This window comes from Parus major, chromosome 4A, assembly GCF_001522545.3.
Source record: "Parus major isolate Abel chromosome 4A, Parus_major1.1, whole genome shotgun sequence".
Taxonomy (NCBI): Eukaryota; Metazoa; Chordata; class Aves; order Passeriformes; family Paridae; genus Parus; species Parus major.
Window position 1 is genome coordinate 13,656,215 of NC_031772.1, and position 27,516 is coordinate 13,683,730.

Here is a 27,516-nt window from a genome sequence, read left to right on the forward strand (position 1 = left end):
GTATTATTACAGGCTTGGCTGGAAATAATATCTATTATTTATATTCCTTGATACCTCTAATTATAAAATCCTGCATTCAATTGTTTACAATTTATCTTAATTAAAACTATTTGGGCTGAAGTTTTCACAGTGGGCATTTTAGAGAATTTCAGCCAAAGCACTGCATTTTCCAAGGATGAAATAAGGGGAAACAACTTAAACAGTGAAAAAAACCCCAAAAACTAACAATTGCTTCTTGAACATAAAAATCCAAGTGAATGCATTTCAGAAAACACATTTTGGAAAATCTAAGAAATTTTCTTGAAATCTAAGAAAAGGCTGCTTCATGCTGTCCCTATGAAAATCCACTGGCATTTAGGAAGTTATAATCCATTCTGGTTTCCACAAACCAATTTATTCACCAAAGGATGGCGAAGTCTTTCAGCTTCATTCCTCGATTGCATAGATCTAAAAGTGAGAAAGAGCCAAGGTGGGGACTCTGCTGAGTGTCCACCCAGATTTAGTGACTTCCACTATGGGCTCCTGCATCCACTAGGTTAGAAGCTCCATTTGCTAATGACAAAGCTTGTATCGCACCATGTAGAGGGTGACAGAACATCATCTCAGTAGCTTCCCTTAGCTGGACTGTGGGAGATTTCTGTGGATTTAGGCATTTCAGCACTTTTAAGCACCTTACACCTCCAGCAGGTGTTAGGACAACGTCTCAGGGCAGAATTGCTTTATATTCAATTATTCAATTCTCTTTCAAAAGCTAGAAAATCACCCAAATCAAATACCCACAGATTTTCATTGTGTACCAAAAAACCCCAAAAACCAACCAAACAAAAACAACAAAAAAATAAAAAAAAGAAAAAAAAAAAAGAAAAAAGGGACGGTGTAGATGTGGGACATGAGGTTTTAATTGTTAAAGTGGTTAAGGCCTATGCTCACTAGAGGGCCCTGTTGGAAAGGCACAGCTGCAGGATGGTTGGAAGCCGGTTGGGGTGAGAGGCAGGAGTGAGGAGAGATGCATGGACAGCATATGGATGGGTTTGGGTGATAGGACATGTGGATAGCAGCACTGCAGCTGAGTCAGCCAACGGGCACCCTTCTTCTGTTAAATTCTGTTTTTGTTTGGTTGAAATTAAAACTATAAAAGAGGGGTGATTTCTACAATAAAGTGATCTCCTTCAGATGCATAAGGAGGTCCGTGTTGCTTTGTTCCCCATTGCTACAATAAGCTTCTGTCTGCAACCGTCATTCCTCTTTTTGTAAGAATTATCCTCATCTTTCTATGTTCCCCACAGGGCCAATTTCATCCACTGCACAGCAGGAATCACATTCCCTAAATGAGCAACGATTCAATAATTTCTCCTTCTGTCACTGTTCATTACTGGTCTAGAGCCTTACTTTTTGCATACTGTTTAGTCCAAGTTCTAAATCAGCATTGTTTCTGTATTTGCCAGTGCAGTATCAGACCATTTCCAATATACTAATTGACTTATTTTCCCAATTTCCCTGCAAGATAAGGGGGTTTATTACTCTCATCTAGAAATAGAAAATGGAGTTCTTTTGTGTGTGGCATAAGTTGGAGTTTCAAAATAATATCCAAGTGAATACAGGTGGAAAAAAAGCCTGTTTAACTCCTGACCACAATCACAAGCTGTAGAATTGAATCTATGTCTAACACAACTGACAGAACCTGTGAAGATGTGGGCCCATTAGTGCAGACACAAGGTGCCAACAGCACTCATGCACCAAGCCAAAGTCTGCTTTGCAAAGCTCTACCAAACCATAAGGACACTGCTTACTGGTAGCATGGAAATGTACTGGTGTTCCTAAGGGGCAGAACACAGAAACTGCACAAGATCTACGACAGCCTGAGAGACAGTGGTCACCAGCAAACAGCCCTTAGCACCCAAACCTTTCAGCTGAGCTTCCAGCCATGGCACCAAGGTGGTCTGCTCAATGCCCAGTAGCCTGGCCCAGATGCATGTCCTAATTAAGGTCACTTTTGAAGGCTGTATGCTTAGGACAAGCCTTGCTGCAGCTCCGGAGCCCCTGGAGCAGCTGTGGCTTTCATGAGAGGCAATTCTATTAAACACCTGTGAATGGAACAAGAATTTACTCTATTGTGACTTTATTTTCTGTGATTCTATCTACTTATCTTTATTGAATAAAGCAATTTTGGTCTGATTTTGTTGTCTCATTGGTCAGACTAACAGGTGTCCCAGTTGAAAGAGTTATCAGTAGATGCACGTTTCCTCTGAAACTGAAGGAACTATTTTTTTGGTTCTGTATCAAACAAAGGGACTCTTTAGAGAGAAAGAATCAGAAAGGACATGCTTGTTTACCACAGTATTAGCACTAGACATTAACATATAAGTGTGGCAAACCCAGCCCCTTGTTATTGTAAATGTAAAAAGCACATGAAAATGAAATTTCTCTGAGTGAGAGTCCCAAACACTCTCCTTGTGATACTAAGCCCTGTTCTGTGTGAGCTGACAGTACTGCCACATTCACTGCAAGCTGACAGCTGAGTTAAGAAGTGTAACACTATGATACAGAGGTGTCAAGATTGCTGAAATTAATACTGGGTTGTGCAGTGTTTAGCTTGTTGACTCAGCTAACTCAGGTGTGGTGGAGAAGTATGCAACAGTAGAGGCACTGCAATTTAGCATAAAGCTATTTCTTTATGAAAAGATTTTTGATGCTTTCTTAGAAAATGTATTTTTTATACTAGACTTTTAGCTAGATAATTTTCCTGCACAGGCATATGTCAGTTATTAGAGATGGGGAAAAGGTAGCAGAGAGGAAAGTACTTAGAAATAGGGCAGCCAAGTGAATGATACAGGATTCTGAATCACAGTGCTCTATCCCCTTCACCCCACTTTAACCAAGAGACTCCAATCCTTGGAAGACAAAGGTTTTTTATAGTTGCAATAAAATGGTATTCTTTCAGATGCCACCTGTGCCACTGAGCTGTACAATGAGATGACTCAGAACCAGGCTGTAAGGCTGGGGAGAGGTACCAGAGCCCACTTTATCAAGAGAGCAAATGTCTACTGCCTTTTCAGGGGAGAGGCTGCTCAACACAAACAATTGAGGGCATGGTTTCAAGCTGAGCACATCCAACACCATCCAGCAAACAGCAGCTCTCTGCCACATGCTATCAAATCCCTTGCAGTGGTTTACATGTCCTGCTCATCTCCCTTCAGGTATCAGAGTCCTTTCACCCTTAATCTTTATAGGGTATTTTCTCTCTTACCTTTTTCTAATTTAATTTCTAATTGATGTGGGAGATTACTGAGGTATCCTGAATTAAGGAAACACATCTGAGTAACAAATCTGTTGCTCTGAACCACATACTAAGGTCAAAGCTGTCTTCTTCTGAAATTGTTCCAGTACAGGAGAACCAAAATTTTTTTTTTTTTTTTTTTTGGGGGGGGGGGGGGGGGAAGAGAGGGACATTTATTGTCTTACTCAGAGCTGCTACATGCTTTGCTTTTGCTTTACTTTGGGGACCTCAAGATCAGCCCAAACCTTACCAGAGGTTACTAGAAAGCTCAGTCATCATGACAATGAGCATACTGAGGCACTGATGTGGATACCATGGCTTCCTGTGCAAACAGTGTTCCCTCACATCCAAGAACACTAAACTCTACTGACTCAGCCTTGTAGCAGGCTATATTTTAACAACACTGCTACTAATCCTGACCCCACTGCAATGAACTCCAGTATTTCCTCACTGGATTCTGAGCACAGCTGTGTAAATGACAAATTTCCCTAGAACACCCATGGTCTGGAGTACGCTGGTGGGGAGTGAATCACCTCAGGCTGAGCAAGAACCGAATAATAATCTCTCATAATCTAGCTATGTGCTCTGCCCACTGGCTGTTGTGCAAAGTCCTCTGCTCAGAACCTCTGCTTCTGGATCAAACAGGGGAAGGGGGGAAACAATCTGTTCTCAGACTTCACCCCTACCCACTGATCTCAGGACAGCTCACACAGAATTCATGGAGTAAATGTTAGTCTTTTCCTTAGTCCCAGCAGCATTAATGCAGTCTTTGTCCAGTATGTGTTGTAACCTCAGCAGCTTGTTACTGCTCCAAAACAAGCCCCTTGCTGCCTGTTCTTGTGTGCACCAGAGCTTATGACTCCCTTTAGCCACTCAGGAACACACTAAATCATTGTGCAAGTTCTATATTTAGGGTGTCCATGGAACAGGATTCCACTGGAACAACTAGCAGAAAGCTACACAAGAGACGTGCCTTGCCAGTCAGGAGACTTGCACCTCACTAAATAGACATCTATGAGAGCTTTTGAAGAAGAACTGGAACCATAATTTTTTCAAAATTATTCCATTTTTGTCACCTTTCTTATTCTATGGAAAAAACACATCCCACTGAGAAACTCTGAGAATTGCCTCCAGAATATGTATTCCATCAGTCATATTTCTTAGGCTAAGCTTAAGTCAAGGATGCAGCCACCAGAGAAAGAGATCAGTAGGGCTGGTTTCTATTAAAATTAGGGGCTTACTTAGCCTGACCAGGTACATTACAAAGGATAACACAGACTTGATGAAGACAACACATTCACAAGGGGCAGTTTTAAAGTTAATCTGACATGAAGAAGGTGTTTAAATTCTTGTTTCTTATCTAAACAGATAAAGATATTATACCTTTATACATATCTATGCCTATATATACGTATGCCTATCCATCTATATTCATGTTCAGCTTTATTTTTTCTTATTGGTTTAAAATATTTCAATGGAAATTACAGTTACAGAAGCAAAACTACCAAATGTCTCAGACCTCTTAGGCAGCCACATATATAACCTCATTGTAACATGCATACAGATATTTACATTCCAGGCTCTACAACAGCCACTTTATGGTTTTAAGTGCATATTTCCTACAGACAAAGAAATCCGAGGTCGTCAGTTATTACATTCATGTTACCTGAACATCTTGCATTTTAGTAAAGTTTCCATGCACAAGCAATATTAACATCTGTTTCAAGGATCTCTGCTGGAATTGTAGCTTCACACAGCCAAATTGCCTATGCTTCCACCAGGGAAATGGCTATTTATTTTATGCAGCCATCTGGGCTCTAAATACTATGTTTTGTCATCTGTGGTCCTGTTTTCCAGGGTTTCTTATATGAAATTTGATTTCTTCATAACTTTCTTCTTCTGTAAATGACATTTTTTTAGTAATCAAACTTGTTAATGAATGCTTCATTAGAGACTTATAACATAAGTGTCAATTCATAAATATTTTGGATTGAGAGCCAAACCCTAATTGCAGCAGCTTTGATGGTCTACATTTTTTTTTTCCTGTGGAATCAAATGTAAATATAATCTTTACAAGCCCATCTCCCAATTAGATGGACATATGTTGTTACAGAACTTAATTTCCAGGATGATACTGGTCAAGTTGTTGGAACATAGACCCTTGTGGTCTCAGAGCCCAGACCCCATCATTTTAAACAAAGGGGCATAATTTTAAACAAATAGCACAGATTTTCACAAACAAAACCACAAACAGATTGTCACAAACAAAACCGAGTATTGTTTTTGCTTGGATTATGATAGAAATACAAATACTTCTTTCCCTCCTCATATCATTCCTTTCAGATGTCCTCTAAATAGATTTTAGTACCAAGTCACAGTTGTGAAAGTACCAGGTGTCTTGGAAAAGACTCTACCATTTAGAGAAATGGTAAGAAGCCCTGGATCAGATGAGAACAGCTGATTTTCCCAGCCATTGCTGTAGTCACATATTGGTTTGTGTTCCATCACAGAGCTCACTAACACAAGGGTACCAAGAGCAGGACTCCAAGCCCCCTCAAATCTGCTCATTGCTCTCTAGCTATACAACCAACATTCTTTTTAGCCACAAGAGAGCTCTCTGTAAGGTAGGCTGAATGCTCCACCCTTTCACACAGGCAAGCCAAGAGATCTCCCCTCCACAAGAGCCAATTCAACAGCAGCCCACTTTCTGTAGTCCAGGTACTCCTCTTCCCTGGACACATCCTCCACCAAGGCAGGATCCTCTCACCCTTCCCACCAATGGTTAATTTCCTTCTCTCTAGGAGAGAAGCCTCCTCCTTGTCTAGGAGGCTACACAAGGAAGCTGGTGCAAATCAAGCTGTCCTTTCCTCTCTATGAAAGGGATAAAGCAGCACCAAGCTACATCACAAGCAATAAAGTCATCAGAGGGAAGTGCATGGCTAAGCCAAGCAATATCTGTTTACTCTCCTCCCCACCCCAGTCTAATCACTGAGCAAAAGAACCAGCTCTAGTCTTACTGCTGGGATCACAGCCCCTTCCCAGTGGCACCTCCAGTCACCCAACAGGTCCCTCCTAACTCCGCTACACCCACAGGTTTCCTCACCAGCTGGATCGCAGAGTTCCCAGCAGTCTCAGATGTCTCATTCCATAAAGCAATTTACTCACAGTGCAGTAACACAGGAACAGCTCACCCCAAACTATCAGCACTAAATGCATTCCTCAACACTGTCACCTTTCATTACTTGCCTCACCTTACCCTCCCTACACAATCCATGATGTTTCTGCTCTCCTACCTCCTTCTTTGTCTTCTTTTTACCCACGTACAGTACCCTAATCACCAGCTTTATCATATTCACCTGGATCAGTCAGTAAATGGCTGCTGGCAAACACCTTCCAGGCAACAATTTCAATCTCTTTCTCTAAACTACTTCTTAAACTCTCTTCAAGAATACCTTCATATAACATCCTTTTATGTAACAAACCTTCAGAGATAAGGAGGAGCCCATCACAAAGCCAGATAAACTAATAGTAGGTTTTGCCTACACTGCTACCCACAGATACATAACATTTGTAAGGATGCAATCAAACTTGAAACCCTTTCCAGATGGTTATTTGAATGAATAAAGAAATAATTACTCTTTCCTCTGAAGCTAAACTCATGCAGATTGACAGAACTGTCTCCTTGCTCAACAGCAGTAAATATGAGTAAAACATGTCTAAGCAGCTTTGATCCTTCATAGCCTTGTCTGTAGGGGAAGCTCTACCTCCCTTCACTTTAGCCTGTGACATAAACCAACTGGCCTGAGTACTTTTATTTTCCTGGAGTCGCTGAGCCCAGGAAGTGACAGCTAGGAGGAGGCAAATGCTTGGTCATGATCTAGTTCACAGCCTGGAAGACAATTACCAGACAGGTGTGGATATGAAAGGCACTGGTTGAAGGGATGTTTGATGTCTGCCAGCATGAGACCTGGCTCAGGCACGTGCCATTCCCATTAACTGGGAAGCATGAGCACATTTCCCTTAAAATAAAGAGGTGGAGAAGCAAATTATGGGACTCTGCAGCTGACTGCATATGGAACTTCAGGGCAGGACTAGATAACACCTTCCCTACCCTGTAATGATAAGTAATCCCAAATTTCACTACAGATTACAGGTGCTTACTAAAGTAGTCTGACTATTTGATGTACTAAGAATAATTATGATTACTTATCTTGTTCATAGTAGTCATTAAGTTGCTATATCTCTAACAGGCTTAATAACAAGGTGAAGAGTGAATGGGAGAGAAAAAGTAATTTCCTTGTCTCATTGGTCATTGTTTCCTATATGCCTAGGATGTCTATGTGGGGAGCACTGAAAATGGAGGAAGAATTCCAGCACTGAAGACTATATTTAAATAAGGGAAAGTGAGGTCTGTCCTTGTACTACACTAATGCAATGGTCTCCTAAGTGGGGTGCATGCTCTCAAAGGGTACACAGGACAATGTGCTGGAAGGAAGAAGATGGTTTTTACACCATTAAAATTAAAAGAAAATAAACCACAGTGTTTATTCCATTTATCTCATCCTTTTTTAATTTTGTGTGTGTGTATTTTATAACGTATATAATACATTTATAATTTATAGGGTATAGTAGTGCAGGTAAACGCTCATAAGCATTTTCATAGGGGCACATGATCAAAAAGTTTGGAAATCCAAAGGACTGGTCTTGCAGGTAGCACCAAATTAGCTCTAAATCTAGAGGTCGTTCTGAAACAGCAAAACAGCTGGGGCAGGGAAGGGTCAGGGGGGCTGCACTACTTACAGTCCTTGAGCTAGAACCTGAACATCCCACCCTGAGGAGATCACAGTACAGTGAAAAATCCTTTGGATGGTAAAGATACAATCACAAAACAATGAAAATTCAGTTACTTGTTAATGCCCCTTGCTGGTGTTCCAAATAATTCCATAAATGTGAGATTCATGTTGTAAGAACTCTAAGCTGTCTACAGATGAAGCTTTAAATGTACCACAGTATTTTCTGCAGATTTTCCTAACTCCAAGTATGTAATTCAGTTTGGGCTGTATGCTTCTTATTAACAGCATTAAGCAAATAAAAAAGTGACTGTTGTAAAAAAAAAAGTTTGTTGAAGAATATGAAAATTGCTGCAGTGGGTAACAATAATTCCTCAGGGTTTGTCCTGACATTCTTAGCAGTATATATTACTTAACTGATAGATCATAACAGCTAATTTAGAGCTATTCACTATTGCATAAATATGTGGTCAAGAGCACTTTAATGTACACCACTGTTACTTCAGACCATAACAGCTGCTTTGTAGCTGTCAGCCTACTTTTTCGCAATCTATTCTAATCTGAAAAAAACCCACCCAATTACACTGTAGTAGCTAATGCACAATTTAAACTGATTGGTGCCATAGTTGGGCATTGTTTGAGCAGAGGAGATGAAATACTATAAAGAAGAGGTATTGCTACCATCAGACAAATCACAGGGGACTCAAACTCAGAGTTAATAACAGAGATGCCTGCCATGTGTTTACAGAGGACAAACAATGAGAAAAGAGATGATGTGAGACAGATTATTTCTTTGTTTAACTCTGTACTCTGCTTCTTAAAAAAACCTAAGAGGAACCATTAAAGCTATGTTTATCGTTAAAAAGCAGTATCTGTTTGCTACCCCACTTCCCAGCCCAACTCCCTGCTGCCAGCCAGCTGGGAAAGCTCTGCTGGGAAAGAGGATGCAGCCCAGATCCTCCAGTGTAGCAACACACTTGGATGTAACCAGCACAGTGAGAGCTTCCAGGAGAGCAATTCAATGGAAAGAGCAGTGCCACCTTTTCCTGTCTTCTGGCCATTTGGCACATTATATTCCTGCTCTGCCCATAAGCACAGACAAGTGGTTGAGAAGGTCAGAGAGGCACCAAGCCTTAGAGATAAGAAATGTAGGGGTTCAGCTGCTTTTAAGCATGTGCAATGGCCAATATAAATGCTCAGAAAACCCAGCTGTTTGTCTCTACCAGTCTCTGCTCTGAATGTGATTCTCTATAATCATGTCATTCAAAGAGACTTTTGCTAAGTACTGAGGGAAAAGTGGCATCCTTTGGTGAGGGGAGGAAAATGCCTGTTTCTGCAAGCTATCCATCATCTTAAAAAAGTTCAAGATGTACTAAAGCTCCCTAAATTTTTATTCCCAACAGAGCAGGGTAAGTTCAGTGTTTTCTTGGCAGGTAGTCTACCCATGTCAAAATCTACTTCCCAATACAGTTTTGGAGGCATTCATCTGCCTGGTAGGTTGGATAATAAATAAATGCCCATCATGTCTTTATCTGAGAAATATCTAGGTTCTTCTTGCTGCTTTTTCCTTTTTTTTTTTTCCTTGCACATTTGGGGAAAGCTATCCTCACACCCCCCACTTCCCCCCTCCACCCACAGCCAGGAAATAGTCATTTTGAGGCAAGACTTTAAAATTGATGATTTTGAAAGTTTTCCCTATTGCCATGCTGTTCTGCTCCTGCATTCCTGTGGTGCCAGCAGATGAAGTTGTAAGCCTGTTCGCCTCCCTGCATCTAATCCTGATACTACTCAGCAGCAGGGAAGGTGGGCAAATGTTCACTAGCAGTTGTTGGCAAAGAAACACAGCAGGATTTAAACTGGATGATGCCACTGCATGTGTAAAACAACCATTTGAGCAAATGCTGCTATAGCAGCATCTTTAACCAGTAAAACAGATTTTGCTGTTAACCTTTTGTTTTCTAGCTATCTGTGCTGATGAGTAATGATTAATTGTAGTTTACAAAAAAAACTCCAAACCAAAATGAATAACCAATTAAGCTTATATATAAAAAAAAATAAGATAAATACCTGTAGCAGTTGCTGTGACAGACTTTTAGTGTTCTCATACATAACTAAAATTGCAAAAGGACAATGTGAATAACATTCTGTTGCGTTCTGGTGAAGGGCTCCATGTTATTTTTCACAAGGTCATTTTTCCCATGAACTTCCTTCTCTTCCTTTCCAATTTGAACAGCCTGGTCTTTAGCTGATGCCCCCCAATCCCAGATTTTTTATGGTTTAAACATACTCCTATTACAGCATTCTAGAACTATCCTGGATGAGGATCATCATAACAATAATATGCCATGCCTATCCACAATCCAAAAGCTTGAGCTGGGCTACCTACTGTGATGTCAAAACAATGGGTGAAGAGCACTCCAATGAATGCTTTTCCCCAGGCTCTCAAGCTTCCTTGCTTCTGATAGTTTTCCATAGACCATAAAGGTTCCTTCCTTCAAACTGAGCTCTGTTATTATTTAAAGCTATGAGTTTGGTATCTGGGAATTATAAACAGAAATATCAGCTGTCAATATACCCAGTGTTAGGAAAGGGAATGAACTTTTCCCTGTTCTTCCTTGAAGATGATGGGAAAAGACACATCACACAGCCAACCACAATGACCTACTGCAGTTCATAAGGCCGTGTTTAATTGAAGAAATTATTTTTTGGCAATGCTGCTGCCTACCTGGGGCATATAACAGAAGCAGGGCTTTCCCATTAGGAAACATATACAAGAGCATTTTATACCTGTGCATTATCTCCCTGGATCTCCCAGCTGTGCCCTAAGTCCTAAGCACAGGTTCTGTCCTTTGTTTGCTTAGCTTTTCCATCCCACATTTGCCACTCACATCTTGTGTGTTAGTGTTGGATCAATTACCTTGAATATAAAAATGTTTAAAGCTTGGAGAGTCAGTAAAACCCTTAAGAAGAGCCTGGGCAAGAGTGCACTGCTAATGGCAGGCCCAGCACCTGCATCAGAAGATTACTTTTCTAAAGAAAAGTTGTTTTAATTTTTTCATTTTGATTCAGCTGATGATCCACATTAGGTGGAATATTGAACAGCTGTAGCCTAACAGACTGAAAAATCACCCCCTTGAAAAGCAGGGAGATGGTTACAATAGGCCAGAGCATCTGTAGCCACACTCACTCCCTTGTAGAGAGAGCTCCCTGTAGAATTGGCATGCTCCTTCCCACATTGCCTGAGTGTCAGCTGGCATAGCCAAACCTTCAGAGCCACCAGGACAGAGGTGGTGGTTGATGCTACAGAGAAACAGATGCTGCAGAGTGAAGCTCTGTTGCACTTACCTGGACACAGAACAAAACACACATGTGTGCTCAGAAATTTATCCACTGGGATGGGAGATACATGCAAGATAGTGAATTCTGTGAGGAAGCAGTCCAGTAAGAAACATGGCTTTTGTCAAGGGCCTTGAAAGCAGTACAGTGAAACACAGAGGGTTAAAGCAGTATAGCTGTGGACAGTTTTCTTCCTTCATCTGGCAGAAACCATTTTTCCCAGTGTTTTGTTAGGACAAAAAAGTTTCGGAGCACAAACACCAGAAACAAAATTGAGTTACACAGAATCAGTTGCTCCACTGGGACCTTATGGGAGAACATAAAACACCTTTTCCAGGGAGACCTTTACACTTCATCTTAGCTGTGCATCCAAGCTTGGGTCAGCAAGATCATAGCAAACATAATATTTAAAAATTACATCCCTTACATGGAAGTGAGCTGGGAAAATATTTGTTGAGTAATGAAGTACATTCTTCTCCTATATCTGCACCATCTGGCATTGCATGGATCTCATCTGGGTAAAATAGGCCTCAGAACTGAAGTTCAGGCCTTCAAAAATACAAGTTCCCCAGTCACAGAGATTTTGCTTAAATACAATTCTGTATTTGGCCTTGGATTTTTGAGCTTTAGAGTTCAAACCTATTCTCTCATTCCATTGTATTAATTTTTTAAGTTCAATTCTCATGACTTTGAAAGCTTTCTAAAAGTCAGAGGAGAGAATTACTAGGTATTGCCACAATCACCCACAATGTAATGCAGTAATTTCATATCGCTTTAAAGCTTTCAAAAAAACATGGTAACTTTTCATCTCAGGGAGTGTGGCTAAAGGTGTGGGTCCGGTTTCAGAGGGAACAGAAAGTAAACCAAATCCTTTGCCATTAGACGTGGTGCAGGCTCTGGGTGATGTGATGAAAGAGCTGTCCTGCTGTTGAAGCCCTATCACTGCTCCCACTTCTGGGTGGGATCCACTCCTGGACACATCTATCAAGCATTGGGCCAAGTTGTTTAGCCTTGTATTTATTTAATCTTTGTGAAGATAAAGAAGGATGTTCCACTGAGAGCTCTTTTGTTTCACTCTCTATCAGCTCAACAGGAGAGAGAGCAGAGCTAAAGCCATAAGCAATGGTTTGTCTATCTTGTAAGTCTTCTAAAGCCTTGTCATCATATGCTGTATTATGTTGTCTTTTTTACTGAGTGACCATTTCTCTATTGTACACCATCTGCTTTTTTGTGACTTGATGAACCACACTGTAAAAGACAGAAATCAATAAAGTTCTCCAGAAACCAAAACCTTGGCAGGAAAAATGTTTTCCTGCAGCACCATCTTGTGGTCCTTGATTTTATTTAATACTGAAGATGTCCCTTCCTCTCCCTGGGCCGGGAAGGTTTTTCTGCAGACTTAGGAACCACACCCAGCTTTCAGCAGCTTCTTTTCTAGCCACAGAGGTACTGCGAGGAGCCTGGCAAAAATGAATGTGACCTCTTGTAGCTGACCTGAACTCTCATTGAGTTCTTAGAAGGGATAGAAGAGACAAAGGAAAATTGAATTTGGCTCAGTAAAACGCAGCTTGATAGACATGACACAATCAGCAGCCTAGGCACTGGGAAAAAGTCATGTTTCAGTTAGATGTGAGGTAACCTCAATATTGAAATTGTTCTGTGATATGATTATGTCCAAGAGCACAAAAGCAAGCAAACAAAAAAATTTTATGCAAGGGATCTGAATATTCAGTGTAAGCTGGCAGCCAATCAGCTGATTAAAGCATCCACCTTTTGGTGACATTGTCAGTACAGTTGGCATCACACACAGGCCTGTGAATAAATATCTGTGCTTTGGCCCTAAGGTGGCAATCTTGACCTTCAATAGTAATGAAATAGCTATTATGACATCTTAGGCACAGAGAACAGTTACTTAAGTAATAGCCATGGCTTGAAAGCTATTAATTCAATGCATCGTCAAGCTAATAGAGAAATTAAAATGTAAAATCAGAACTTCTGTCTTCCTCAACTGAGAAGCAAAACTTCCAGCTTTTCAACAAAGCTGCTGCATGGAAAAGGCCAGGCCCCATGTCTGTCCACTGTGCTCTGGACAAAGTGGAACACAACCCTGGCTGTGACTTTTACATCTCACCTCCTCCTCTAATAGAACATTTTGCTTACGCTCCTCTTGTTCTGGTGCTGCCAGATACAGTTACTGCAGAGGCACTGATTGTTCACGCTTAAATACAGCTGTTTTATCAGAGTGTGTCCCTTTGTCAGGATTTATGTGACACTGAAACCAGTTGTGCCGCCAATGAATGGAAACTGGAGGAATTTATTGCCCATCAAATCAAAATCATGAAGCACCATATGAAAGCCTAACTTTCTCTGGAGCACAACTTGCTGTCCATGATCACCAGCCATGTGGATTTCTCTGATTTGTCACATGCACAGCTCAGCTGTGACAGTGCCTCAAAATTGATGCAGGAAACTTTTTTTCTTTGTCAAAATGTCTACATACATACTTCACCTTCCATAAAAATAGTATCAGAAAAGAGCAAATACACATCAGGTTTAGAAACCAGTGCCCTATTCAGTTTCCATTGTTCTGTTGCTCCACATCAAAAATAATGTAATAGTTTTGCTTGCAAAATTCTAACAAAATCATCTGTAAGACAATGCTTCTGGCAAGGGTTGCATTGTCAGGCTTTAAACTCCTGCACCTGATCACCAGCAAGCAACTTCATGAGATTGTCCATATGCATATTCCACCCACATTACACTTGCATTTTAAGTGATCCTTTTTTTAGGACTTAGGAAACTAAGAAAAATGTTTTAAACAGGGAATTTTGAAAGTACACAGTTTCTAAGAATCACTCATAATATTTACACTCCAACTTAGGACCAAAGCTCCATTCTTGCCAGTTGTAGCTCTTGGAAATTCTGCTACATAAACTTCACAGCTCCAAAGAAATACGACAATTGATTGCATTATTATGGGTGATACTAACTTCTACTGACGTTCTTTTAGGTCCTCACTCTGCACACAGCTGTTGCAAAGTGTTACACATTTGTTTCTTTTTTGTTACACTACAGAGAAATGGAAATAAATTGCATTTTGGAATCACCTATTTTGGGAGATAGGTCATCCTAAGATCAAAAAAAGTTGTGTCATACAGTGATACCCAGTGGAGAGAACAACTCCAGAGATAACACTCTTGCAGTTTCCTTAAGTACTTTGTATTTTTGCCAAGCATATCTTTAAAGCAATTGCCCAACAACAGATTTCACAAATCCTCTGTAGCCGCATAAAAAATTATCTGTTCTCCTCAGCAAGAGTAGCACTACTGTGCTGTGGGGCCATCCAATATGGAATCAGAGCAAGCTTCTTCTCAATACAAATTTAATGCTCCACAACACTCCCTTAATCTAAGACTGACCCCTAAATTGAGATGGACACATAACTGCTATCTTGATATCCCTCTACAGGGATACTACTGTATGAAAAGAACACTGGCTTTACTATTCAGGGGTTGCTGAAAGCAGCTTGCCTTTTGGTGTTACCTTTTTTTTGGTACAGGATACAGGAATGAGTGCAAGAAACTAGAATGAAAAAACTTTTACTGCAAAATCAGTAATACTGTCAAGGGTTAACAACTTCATATTACTTCAATGTTAAAATAAAACATGTCATTTTCTAGGAGATAGTCAAATTATCCTGGTGTCTTCTGCTTGATCTTCAGGATCAGGTGGATGTTCCTATATGCCTAAGGGAGAATAAAAATCCCAAACATGAGTATAACTTGATTTAGGGACACCTTTACATTTCTGCCAAATCAATACTCTCCCTGAAATATTTATTGTCTAATGACCTCCCTGACACATTTTTATTCCATTGTGACCTTTAGTAGGCTATAGTTTGACATGGTCACATGAAATACATACCATTTCACTCTCAAATTACATTTATTTCAGTAGTCAATTGTTCTTCAGCATTGAGAAGAATGCCAAGAATGCCAAGGTGTGCAGCTATGGGAATGCCTCAGCTACAAACCATCCCTCTCCATACAGAAGGGCAGTCTTTTCAGTGCCTGTAAATAGATCTGTCTCTCCTGAAAGCAGCAAACCCATTGCGTTTCCACTTTCTCATGCTACAATTTGCACATGAGATAAAGAACACTGAAATGGCAGAGGGCTTTAACCTCAGACTGTCCATAGCTCTGTTGTCAGCTGGCAGTCCAGGACAACAATCAAATTCTTGCAAACCCATTACCTCTCTCACAACAGAAACTGAAGGTGATCCCTGATAAGCAGTGCCTTTAGACAATGTCTACTGCACTGGCAGGCAGCAGGTATTTGGCAGAGGATCTTCAGTATTCTACACAGACTCAACAGAACAACCTTAAATTTAGAACAAAAGACACTTTACCTTCTTTTTTTCATTCTTTTGGTTCTTTCTTATGTCAGTCCAGTAAGTGGCGATGAATCTCTTCATCATGAGTCTTTTCATCATATGCTCTTTTTTCCCGTGCAATTTTCTGTACTTTTTTGCTTATCTTTTGTAAAGGATTGATACATGGACTGCAACATATTAAAACAGCTGCAATTGGTTGACTTCCAAAGTAGGAATTTAGAGAAGGTCACCTAGACTTCAGCCATGAAATCCTACTCCAGTGAAAAACTCAAAAAACTAAAGCTGATTTCAGGGGACATCATAAGATTCATCACCAGAAGAAAGATTAAGGAAGCATTTAAATGCTTTTCCCATTTCTTACATTTTCTTCAGGAATTTCACCTTTCGATCCATACAGAATCACAGAATCATTCTGCATAGAAACTACCTTTAAGATCATCAATCTGCACCATTGACCCAGCACTGCCCAGTCCACACAAGGCACACACAGGCCTGGGACACCCCTCTCTGCCCAGCTCCTCCTGAGAGAGGAGCTCCTGCACAGGGCTGCTTGTATCATCCCCAGCAGGCAAGGATGGGGGGACAATGCAACCATGACCAGAAATTTCTCCAGTAACAAGTCAACAAAATTCTGTGGGCTTTTTACCACAGCTGTACTTGGGATTGGGCAGGTATGAAGACTTTTCTATTCTATTTTTAATATCTACACAATATTATTCAAAATAAGTGCTATTTAAGTGCACCTGCATTTTTCTAACCTTTAGTGTTTTAACCTCCCTGTTGTTGCATGTGGTTCTTAAAGAAGACAAACAAAACCGAGAGGAGTAAGAGGTTGGCACAGTTATGGACATAGCAAAACCATCAAAGCACAGCTCTAGACAGGAGATACTGTGGAAATTGCCAGGATCCCCAGGATACAAAGGAAATTGTCAATTGGCAGGGAACAGATGTGTAGATTCTGCTTCCTGCAGGAAAAACACCGTTGGAAGGAAGCAAACACGGTTTGTCCATGGGGATGTGGAAAGAAACAAAGCCTCACTGGCTTGGGAAATTAGATCAACTAGAATTGATCAAATGTGGCAAGGAGAGGAGTACTCAGCTCCCTGTATCAACTTTACAGAAATTTCATGTTCCTGCATTTTCTTTGTCTGGCCATGGTATAGAAACTTTGCAATTTGCTCTACAAGAGGCACAGTGGAGTTAAACAATTATCCCAAATTTCATCAGCAAAAATCCTCTTTGTTTTTTTTTTTTGATAACTCTAGAGAACAATTTTTACTTTTGTGCACACCAGTTGCAGTACAGATTTGGCATTGTACATAGGACTCTCTCAACAATGACTGTATAATGTTGAAAACAAAAGAATTTCTATCCAGAGAGGTTACTGGCTTATTAAAGGAATGTTTCTCAAACTGATAAAACTCAAAGTTACAGTGTGATAGGATTGCACCCTTCCTCGAGCTTAAATATATGATGTTGGAAATTTAAACCATTTAGCATCTGGTTAGTTACTGCATTACAAAACAAAGCAAAAAACCAAGTCATAGCAGAAGAGCAAAATTTCTAGTTTCACTGGCTATGAAAAAACAAAGAAATGACCATTTAAACATTAATGTGAATTCTCCCAAAACGAACACATATTAATTCATTTTCCAGAAAATTTATGATAATTTCATGTTGATTTTTGCCTCCTGCTTTCAGAGTCACTGATGACTCAGTGAAGCTATCTGTATGCTGAGCATCAGCTGTTGATCACAGTGTAAGATGCAACGTGGAGATTTTCACAGCAGGTTTTGTCAAAATGTGGAACTCCACAGCAAACAGCCATCTGCCAAGCAGCCTCATTAGTAAAGTCTATGTGTGTGTGTGTATACATGCACATATATGATCCCACACGGACTACTGTATCTTAGAAGAGCAAAAGTTTAACACTTAGAGGAAAAAATCTTCACTAAAAAGACAATTCTCTCATATTAACCAGGTTGTAGCACCAGTCATTCAATATGAACTACTACCTAAGCAGAACAAAGCATAGTTATGTTAATTAATTCCATCAGTTTGATGACCTTGATGTTGTGGAATTTACATTTTCCCTGGATTCTGAGAACACATACACATGCTGAAACTCTTCACACTATCAGACACTAAACTGCTTGCATAGAACTTGCAGGCTGTAAATACATTTAAACCCCACGCAGCATGTTAGAAACATTAGGGATAATTAATTCCCAACTCATAGCCCATCTCTCTTACTCTATTCAGGCCTCATATTTTGTTCTTCCCTTCCTTGTCTTACAAGGATAACTCTAGGTCTGTCCTGGATGGAATCTGCTTTTGAGTTTTATGTGCAACTTCCCAAGCAAGTGAAGTAAGATTAAGTCCAAGTCTTTTATACCCAGGTCTTTAGAAAGAGTACTGGGGCATTAAATAACCTTTTTTTCTTTAAGCCAAATTAACTCTTTGCTTTATGTATCTTCAAAATAGACTCATGTTTTATGTTTGAACATTAGTTTCTTGCCCTTTTTTCTCCCAATCTCCCCTCACCTAGTTAAAAGATGTCAGTTCTCCATATTTTCAGCATTTAGAAACAGTATTCCATGAATTTGGTCTGGTCTTGCTCTAACACTTACCTTCTCTGCAAAAAGGCACAGCAACAGATTGGCAGCAATCCCAAAATCAAAAATCCTCCTCCGGTAAGCAAAATCACTCGAATGGCCAGCTGCACATCTGTAGAGCCAGCAGAAGTTTGCATTAGTTCTGAATAATTCTGATCCAGACACTAAGGGTCAGGTGACAGAATCAGCCTCTAAGACAGACATTTTGCTGCCATGAAGTCACAGCCATGTTGCCACTTAGCTTAGGCAGATGTTTTGTCAGCAAAGCTCTGACAGTACTCACAACTTAAGATACACTCACACCTAAAGACTTCAATAAATGCCAAGGAAAACTGCCATGAATTTAAAGTTGGACTCACTGATCACGAGGGTCTTTTCTAACCTAAATGATTCTATGATTCCGAAGCACAATGGCAAAAAAGTGTTAGAAATTAGTTCAGATGAGAAAAACTAGTCTCAAATTTCATTTGAGTTCAAAAAGCACAACTGTTTCATTTAGTTTCAGAGGCAACCAGGGTTTAAGTGAGCCCAGGGCATGGGGCACAGTTGAGTTTGGGTAAAAAATAATAGTTTAAAAAAACCACCAAAGCCCCTTAGAAACTGCTTTAAGAGTGGAGACAAAATCTTTCAAATGGATTCTATTCATATACTTCAGTTCATAACTTTTGTAGCATTTCCTTAAGGCCTCATTTTATTCCCAGTGAAATTCAAGACAAATTTCCCAACAAGAGCCATTCAGTATGCAGCCTGTGACCAGCTGACAAACTGCTATGAGTCTAATATCTGCTAAGTGCTTCTATTTTGTCAACAGATTGCTACAAGGCAAACAGTAAGTGTTTGCATTTTCTTTGGACATATGCTATACATCCAGGAGCATTCAAGGAGCTCATTAATCTATGAACAAATAATTCTGTAAAACAGTCAGTCCTTGATATAAACAATAAAAGCCTAACTGGAATAAGGAATCAAGCAGTCACAGCTGAATAAGCATATTTAATTTTAATACTTGTTTCACTATCATTTTCGCTCTGCAGCTTTTCTTCTTGCTGTAGTGAAGTGTCTTTTATACAAAATATAAAGGCCCAAGCTGGGACTGTATATTATTAAAATCTTTAATTTCTGTCATATGCTCTTAACTAACAAACATATTCTGATGGCATCACACTGGATAAAACTTTCTTCAATCAAAAATTATCTAGCTGGCACTACAGCTGCCCCAGCACTGGAATGTGGAACTGCTCAAGCACAAGAAAAATTTCCAAGTCCTATTTTGACCTCAGCTTGCTCCTGAAGAAGCACAAACAAGAGAAAGTGAATTCATGTTAGCTGACAAGTAATCTTGAGGTTTCGCATCTCTATTAAGTCAGCTCATCTTAAAAGTTGGGATAGCACCTCTGAAGTCAGTGGGGGTATACTGAATTACACCAGGAAGAACTAAATCATTAAGTTCTAGATTATGGTTTCTTTTTACTGACTTAACACCTGTGTTTGGCAAGATTGCTTGTGTCTGAAAACTCTCCCTACATTGTTGGTTGCTTGTCCTTAGACAAATTCAAAATTTGTCTGGACACAGTCCCTGAAAAGCCCATTATAGCTAATGCTGGTAGAAAAGGGAGGATGAACTATATGGTTGTGAGATGTCCCTTCCACACACAATAATTCTGTCTCTAATAAAACACCCCTAAATTATTTGCTTTTCTTCAGTTTATTGAAGCAACTTCACCATGAAAAGCAACAACTGTTTCTAGAAAGCTGTACAAACAGGAAAAATTTGTGATAAAAATTAGGATTCAATACAACCATTTCAAAAGACAACCATGGGCAAAGACAACCATGCATTCATATGAGAAAAAAAAAAAATCATGCCAACCAAGTTGATGCTCGAAGGATAAAAAGGAGGTAAAATGCAATGTTAAGGCTGAAATTTCATAACACAGAACCACTGACATTTTGGCTGGAAGAGACTTCTGCAGATCACATAGATGAATCATCTTCTGGAAGCAAGGCTCCTACCAATATGAGATAAATTGAGTTGTGTCTTGTGAAAACCTTTAAGACTTGAAAACCTCCAAGGCTGGGGACTCCATTCCCTTTCTGATGAACTTTTTTCCCGCTAATGTCTGAGCAAAATTTCTTAAACATTGGTTAGTGGCAATTCACACTTGTTAAATCATGTGATTCTTCCAGGAAGAATTTGTAACTCCCATCTTAGTAACTTCCTCTCTAAACAGGCTTAAGTAGCTATTAAACAACCAATTAGCTTTCTCTTCACCATTTAAAATACATCCAGTTCCTTCAGTTTTTCTTCATTGTACTTTTGTGGAGTCACTACATTGGATTAACCCCTACTTTCAACAAACAAAACCTTTACTTCATTCTTTGTACTGACATATGTGACTATATTTATTTGTATGGCACTTGTTCTTTGCTTGTGCTGGGCTTGACAATATCCAGAAAATTTTCTATCAATTAATTGTTTCCTCTATTAGTATAGATCTAGAAATACATGTAAGCTTACAGTCACTCTGAAGAGAGGGGTGTCCTGGAAAGCTAAAGGTACAAACATCAATGAGAACTGTACTGTGTGGTCAGGAGCAGGGTTTGTTCTGAGGCAGTAGCCCAGAGCAGCACACTCACCATCTCTCACTGGCATGTAGCACTGCTCATCCTGGCCAGTTTTGAAAGGACAGCAGTAAATTTTTGAGCATTCAGACATGTTCAGGCCTTCTAAAGGACAAGGAGTTAAAAGTCGCTCATTGCTGAGGCGGCAAGCTTTAAAAAGGAAAAAAAAAAAAAAATTTAGGTAAGATGTCTATCCTGGGAGCAATGTGAAACAGAAGGAAGTCATCAATTTGGTGTCTCTAGCATATTTTGATTGATTAAATCTGCCAGAAAACAATAGCATTGATGTTCATGTAAGTTCTTTCCCAAAACCTAGCCAATTTTTATACTGAAATTAGCAAAAAAAAACTAAATCCCATCACAGCAAAACTTTTGTAATCCGCTTTGTTTCTGTAAGGATCTATTACAAACCTGAATCTAAACACCATTGTGACAGTTTCTTGTATTTAGATTTGTCAAGTAAGTGAAAAAGACAAACTAAATTTTCTAACTGTTCTGCTTCTAATTAAAAACCAGCAGAAATTTAAGGCTTTTTTTTCTGAATGGTTATATTGCAACTAACCATCTCTGTTTGGCACTTATTATTTGTTTCTACAATCAGCTGGAAATCAGCTGCTAGGAAAACCCCCCATGATATCCAATGCAGTTGATGAACAACACATTTAAGGAATTTTTGAGATTTCCTATTTTATAGCAGATTTATTGATAATCATGAGATACCCTGTGCAAATGCCTTAAATGTGTAAGATAGTTATAAATAGTAGATGTCTCTGTATATTTAATTCCTATAAAACATCATATTTCATCCCTTATGTTACACAGCAGCTGCAAAACATCATTTGCTTCCAACAACTCCCCCAGGACTGGCTGTATTGTCAGTCTCACATTTATCAGAGACATTACTGGTAGCCAAATTCAGTTCACTAAAGTCAGGATCAGGATCTTCATCAGTCCTAAGAATCCTACTTAGGGCTACATGTGAGCAATAGTGGTGGAGGCACACTGATATTAATGCAGAAATATACCATGTGAAAAGCAGCATTTCTCCCTCTCCTTCCTATTGGTCTATGCTCTGGTTATAGAACCAGGCTGGCAGTTTTTGTATAGAACAAGATTTTTCTGTACTCATATTGTTTTGCTTTTTGATATTAGCAAGTTAGCACTGTGATTTCCATCTCAATAATTTTATGAAATAATGTAGTTCTTGCAATTTAACTTCAGCAGTCCAAAGGTGAGTGGATCAGTCTAATCTAACAAGCCTGAACCCCTCCTTAGCCAGTAGAAGTGTGGGACAAAATCCTTCTCTCATTTAGGCTGTACCAAATTCTCTTTTATCTCAATGTGTACGTGGGAAGACTGAAAAACTAGTAGAGATACAACAAAGCTAGGCATGGTGGGCCTATGTCAAACTTTCAGCATAATTTCAGCATTTCTAGCATAGTCACATCAATGGTAATAGAGGGTTTTGCAGAAGGGTAGCAATGCAAATAAATCTGTGATTGTCGCAAAGAGGCACTTTGGCACAAATCATATTTTCAAGAGCTCTAGGGAGTTTTACAGTATTGGACCGAGGGTTTTAAACACATGAAATGCTGACAGGTAGGAGAGTGAGGGTGGATTGGAAGTGAGGCAGAAGTGGGAAAGGAAGAGAGAAACAATGGTGCAGTGGTGAAGTGACACTTACTCATTGGTCTGAAGAAGCTTAAGAAAGATTCAAATACACCCTTCACTGTCATGTTAGGTTTGCTGCTTGCCTCTGCACTCTGTTCTGAACCAGGCTGAATCGGTGCTGCAAGAACTGAAATTTCATAATGATTAGCTCATTACCATCAAAACTACCTGTAATTAATTAAAGCAATGACATTTTCATACTGATTATCATTCATTAGGAAGGCACTTACAGTCATCAGGAACTGTGTCTACTGATGGCTAGCAAGGTTAAGCACAGATGTCTTTCTGTTGTATGCACTTATATTGCTTTAAATTGCTTCATGAACCACAATGAGTAAAGAACCAAAGCTGTAAAATTTAAATTAAAGAATCCATTCAGGTGGAAATTGTCAAGGATAAAAAGCCCTGCTGCTCACCTATGAAGTACAGGTTACATGAAAACGCTTTTCAGCATCTATAGTTGTATTTCTCCTATGCACACAAGCAGAACTTTCAGCTTTTGTGGTGAAAGGCACCTTTATCAGGCACAACCAAACATGCATCTATCCCAGCTTCTTATTTCAGACACCGACCTTCAGTTGCATAGAAAAGAGCAGAACATCCCTAAATATAGAGGTACTGCAGTGTTTACACAAAAGCTACTGATTTCTTACTCTGGGACATCCGAATCACTTTTCATTTGCCTTATTCTAAAAAAATATGGGATCAGTTGTCACCCTGAGAATCAGGCCTTTCGATATTGTTCTCACAAGTTCTAGCCACTTTCCCAGGAAAGTAACTATAAACATAGGTGTTTATACATTCCATTACAGATATGCCTTTTGATGGATGTCTCTCACTGCCAGTGTGGTTGGGAAGGTGGTGACCTGACTATCCAATCCCTGGTCATGGTCAAAAATCTATAAATACTGAAAGAACAAATAAACCTTGTTCTTCTTTCATCTCACTTTGAGCTGCATCTGTGTGAATCATTTTGTGTCTGACAGTGACAATCAGTAAACCTGAGAAATCTCTTTTTCGCTACAACAAAAGTGCAAATCACAGTAGGACTCCACTGGCAATCAACCACTCCCCAAGGAGGGGAAAAAAGAGACCCCGTACTCCACCTGCCTGCCTTTTTTCTCTCCATGAGAGAAACTGGCACCATCACCATTTTAACAGCTTTCCATGATGGAGTTTGCTGAAAGCCTTTTCACAGTGTTAGAGTCCCACTTCCCTGAACAGAAGTGCAATGACAGCCTAATCAGAAACCAAGGTACTGAGCAGCTTCAGCAGTTTGGATAATTCAGCTAGCAGCATTGGGAGCATAAATTAAGGAATTAGGAAATTGTCCTGGGGCACAACTTGCCTCTTCTGTGCCACACAAAACTCCCCTGGGGGAAAAAAAAAAGAATTGAATAGAGAGAATTGAAGGTATTGTCAAAACAGAAAATCTGAAACTATTGTGTAACAGAAATGTGACCACCAAAGCTCACACTGACAGTTATGTCATGGGGTCCCCCTCCCTGTTAGTAAACAAGGTAGAACAGAAGGCTTTAAAGACTTTGTAATGATTTCATGGGAAGTTCATGAGATGAGGCTTCCAACATCCAGTTTGGTAAGAATTATCTGAAAACCATGGCTGCCCTACACATTACTCTCTTACGTGAGGGTTTAAAAAGACACAAGCCATTTACATAGGTTTAATGGCCATTGCTGAACTTATATATTCCTGTTAGAGCTCACACCCACTCTGGAAGCCTTTTACAAGGACACAGCAATTGCTGGCCTTTCACCAAGAGTTGAAAAGGCTCCAAGGTCTGGTTTCTCAGTGCATTAAGGATCAAATGCAAACATGTTTGGATGATTCTTTTATACAGGTCAGATGACCAAAATTAAGTTCTGCTAGTGCAAATAATCAGACAAAAACCTTTCTAGTTACTTTGAATCATATGCTGGAATAAGCAAATACATCAATTCTAAACAGACTATAAGAACATCTTTAATAGTATGATGAAAAAAATATTGAAGTGGGGGAAAATTAGAAGAATCTATAATTGGGGAGAAAAAAGAAAAATCTATGATCAGCTATGAAATAAGAGCAAGTTGCACTGACTGGGATGAAACAAGCAGCATGTATTTCTTGTACAGATGTACAAAAGGAAATAGAAACTATAGCTGCAGGAAAAAAAATATTGCTCTATTTAAGTCTCAGAATGGATCAATCCAATGTGAAGTAATTGCTTGTAATATGTCTCAGTATTTTCCAATAATTTCCAAGACTAGAAAATCTGCTTGCTAGTAAAAGTACTTGCCGCTTCTTTGAGAATGTTTTTGACCTTGCAATACTCACGTGAATGGACGCTACAAAGCAGGAGCAGAACCATGAAGACCCATGCTCGATGAGTGCTGAAAGGCAGCATTACTGCAATAAAACCAAGAGCAATAATAGGTATAGGTCCTGCATAAAACAAATTATTGAGCTTAGTTTCATATTTATGGATTAGAGCAAGCCTGACAATTGACTGCTGCACAGAGCAGGACTGCATTTTTTGCAAGAAGGAGGCCATAACCCATTGAAAATATATGCGTATATACTGGCAAGAATGATTTTGAAGACATTACTCATTAAAAGGGAGTTTAAAGGAAGGCATCTTGATAATAGAGACTAGCCAAAAAATTATCTCTCTGAAGGGTCCCAGAGCTCGACTCCTCTCAATTAAAAAGATATTTTTTAGCTAAAAATTTTAATCCAAGTTCAATGAACAGAACCAAGAATGAAGAATGAATAATTTTTGAAAGCTTAAAACTGAATTCTAGTTTAGCTCATTGAATTCTTCACTCTTTTCACAATTGAAGCACATGAAGAGCTTTGGATAACATTTTATAAAGGTGATTCAAAATGGTATTATGGACAAAAATACTTTTAGAAATCCCCATGTGATCCATAGTAATTTAACAGCAGGTTTAATCTGGGTTTTGTACCCCCAAGCAGCCTCTGATGACTACTTTGCCAGATACTGTATTTCACTTTGTGTTACCCTAAAAAGGTCTTTTTTTCAATTATTACCACTTAGTTGTAAAGACAGCCAAAACCTAGAGACAATTTGTTAGTACTGAGGAGGGGAGAAAGCCATTTTCTGAAGTGCTGTACAGGGAAAGGACTGACTGCATTTCACATGGATAGTGCCCTCTGAAGGGTCAGCTCTTTCTGCACTCCTGCTCAGTGAGGAAAGCTTCCCCGCCCTTAGAAGTGCCTGTGCTATAGAGGAACATACTAACATGTTCTGTCCAATGGAGAAACTACTTTGGTAATGAGAAATTATTTCTTAAGAGGACAGGAACCATGTTTCCAAAATACTTACTAAAATTTAATACCATTCATGACAAATTGGGAAAACAAGGGAGAAGGAAAACAAGATAGAATTCTTATTTTTCCCATTACTTACTTATTTTGCCGTCTCCTTCAGCCCTGCTGGAGCAGGGCATGAGCAGCTCCCCAAGGTGCAGCAACCGCAGACTGGCCCCGACAACCGTGGAACCAAAGCGTGTCACAGTCACCACCCCCATTTCAGGTGCATGGAACAAGATGGAGCAACAGAGGGGCCAGAAAAAACTCAGTGTGTTTTGGGAGAAATTGTCCCCTGCTGAGACTGTTGGAAAGCCTCTCAAGTCTTCTAATTCACCAAGTCAAAAATAAGTTCATATTCTTACCAGTCATACTCCAGTGTACAATACAGAAACATCACCTAATTGTGCAGACCAGATAATAGGTAAGAGATCAAAATACACTCCTCTCAAATCAAAAAGTTCAGACAGAATGCTTAAATTAGAGCTTCTCACTAACATATGAAAGATACATTAATTAGGTACAGCTTCACCAAATATTTGCACACTTGAAGCACAAATCTGACACGCATCTTTCTTAGACCTGAGTTTCATCAAAGGGAACATGGCCCAGCAGGTCAAGGGAGGTGATTCTATCCCTCTACTCTCTTGAGACCCCACCTGGTGTACTGCAACCAGCTCTGAAGATCTGTCCTGATTTAAGCTGGGACAGATTTAATTTTTTTTCTTTGTAGATGGCACAGTAGTGTGCCTTGGATTCAAGATGAGAATAATGCTGATAACACACTGATATTTCATTGTTGCTAAGCAGTTCTTGCTCTCAGACAAGAACTTTTTTGAGTTCCCAAGCTCTGGCAGGGAGCAGGTGCACCAGAAACCAGGAGGGAGCATGGCCTGGACAGCTGGCCTGGGCTGCCCAAAGGAACATTCCACACCATGGCACATCACACCCAGTACACACTGCAGGATCTGGCAGAGATGCCAAACAGCCCCAGGGATGGGCTGGGCATTGGTCAGTCTATTGAGTAATTGTATTGTGCAGCTCTCACTCCTTTTCATTCCAATTACTATTATTGTATTCTATTATTTTTCAATTATTAAACTATTCTTGTATCAACCCATGATTTTTGCTTATGTTTCCTGATTCCCATCCCCACTGGGAAGGTGGAGGGGGAAGAGGGCAGTGAGCAGCTACCTGGTGTTGCTGGCTGGAGTTAAACCACAAGATCCCCCCCCAGATGAAGGATAGGAACCTTTTCAAGCTTGTCCAGAGGGTCATGAAGGTGACCAGAGGCCTGGAATAGCTCTGCTCTGAAGACAAGCTGAGACCTGGGGTGGTACAGCCTGGAGAAGGCTCTGGGGACACATTAAGGCCCTTCCCAGTAACTAAAGGGGCCACATGAGAAAGATGGGGAAGACTTTTTAGCAGGGTCTGTGCAATAGGGCAGAGTAACAGTTTTAAACAAGAAGAGGTTCAAATTAGAC

The 27,516-nt window shown here is 39.8% G+C and overlaps 1 protein-coding gene across 1 annotated transcript; it reads right to left on the reverse strand.

Moving 5' to 3' along the window:
- Positions 1-15,035: 15,035 nt before the first annotated feature.
- LOC107203696 (fragile X mental retardation 1 neighbor protein-like) lies at positions 15,036-25,109 on the reverse strand. The gene is made up of 6 exons (XM_033514174.1): positions 25,037-25,109; positions 22,718-22,831; positions 21,049-21,183; positions 18,427-18,523; positions 15,812-15,963; positions 15,036-15,149 (listed from the first exon to the last, which is right to left on the reverse strand). The coding sequence occupies exons 1-5, from the start codon at positions 25,104-25,106 to the stop codon at positions 15,846-15,848; spliced, it is 534 nt and encodes a 177-aa protein (XP_033370065.1). The 5' UTR covers positions 25,107-25,109; the 3' UTR covers positions 15,036-15,149; positions 15,812-15,845.
- Between the last annotated feature and the right edge of the window lie 2,407 nt (positions 25,110-27,516).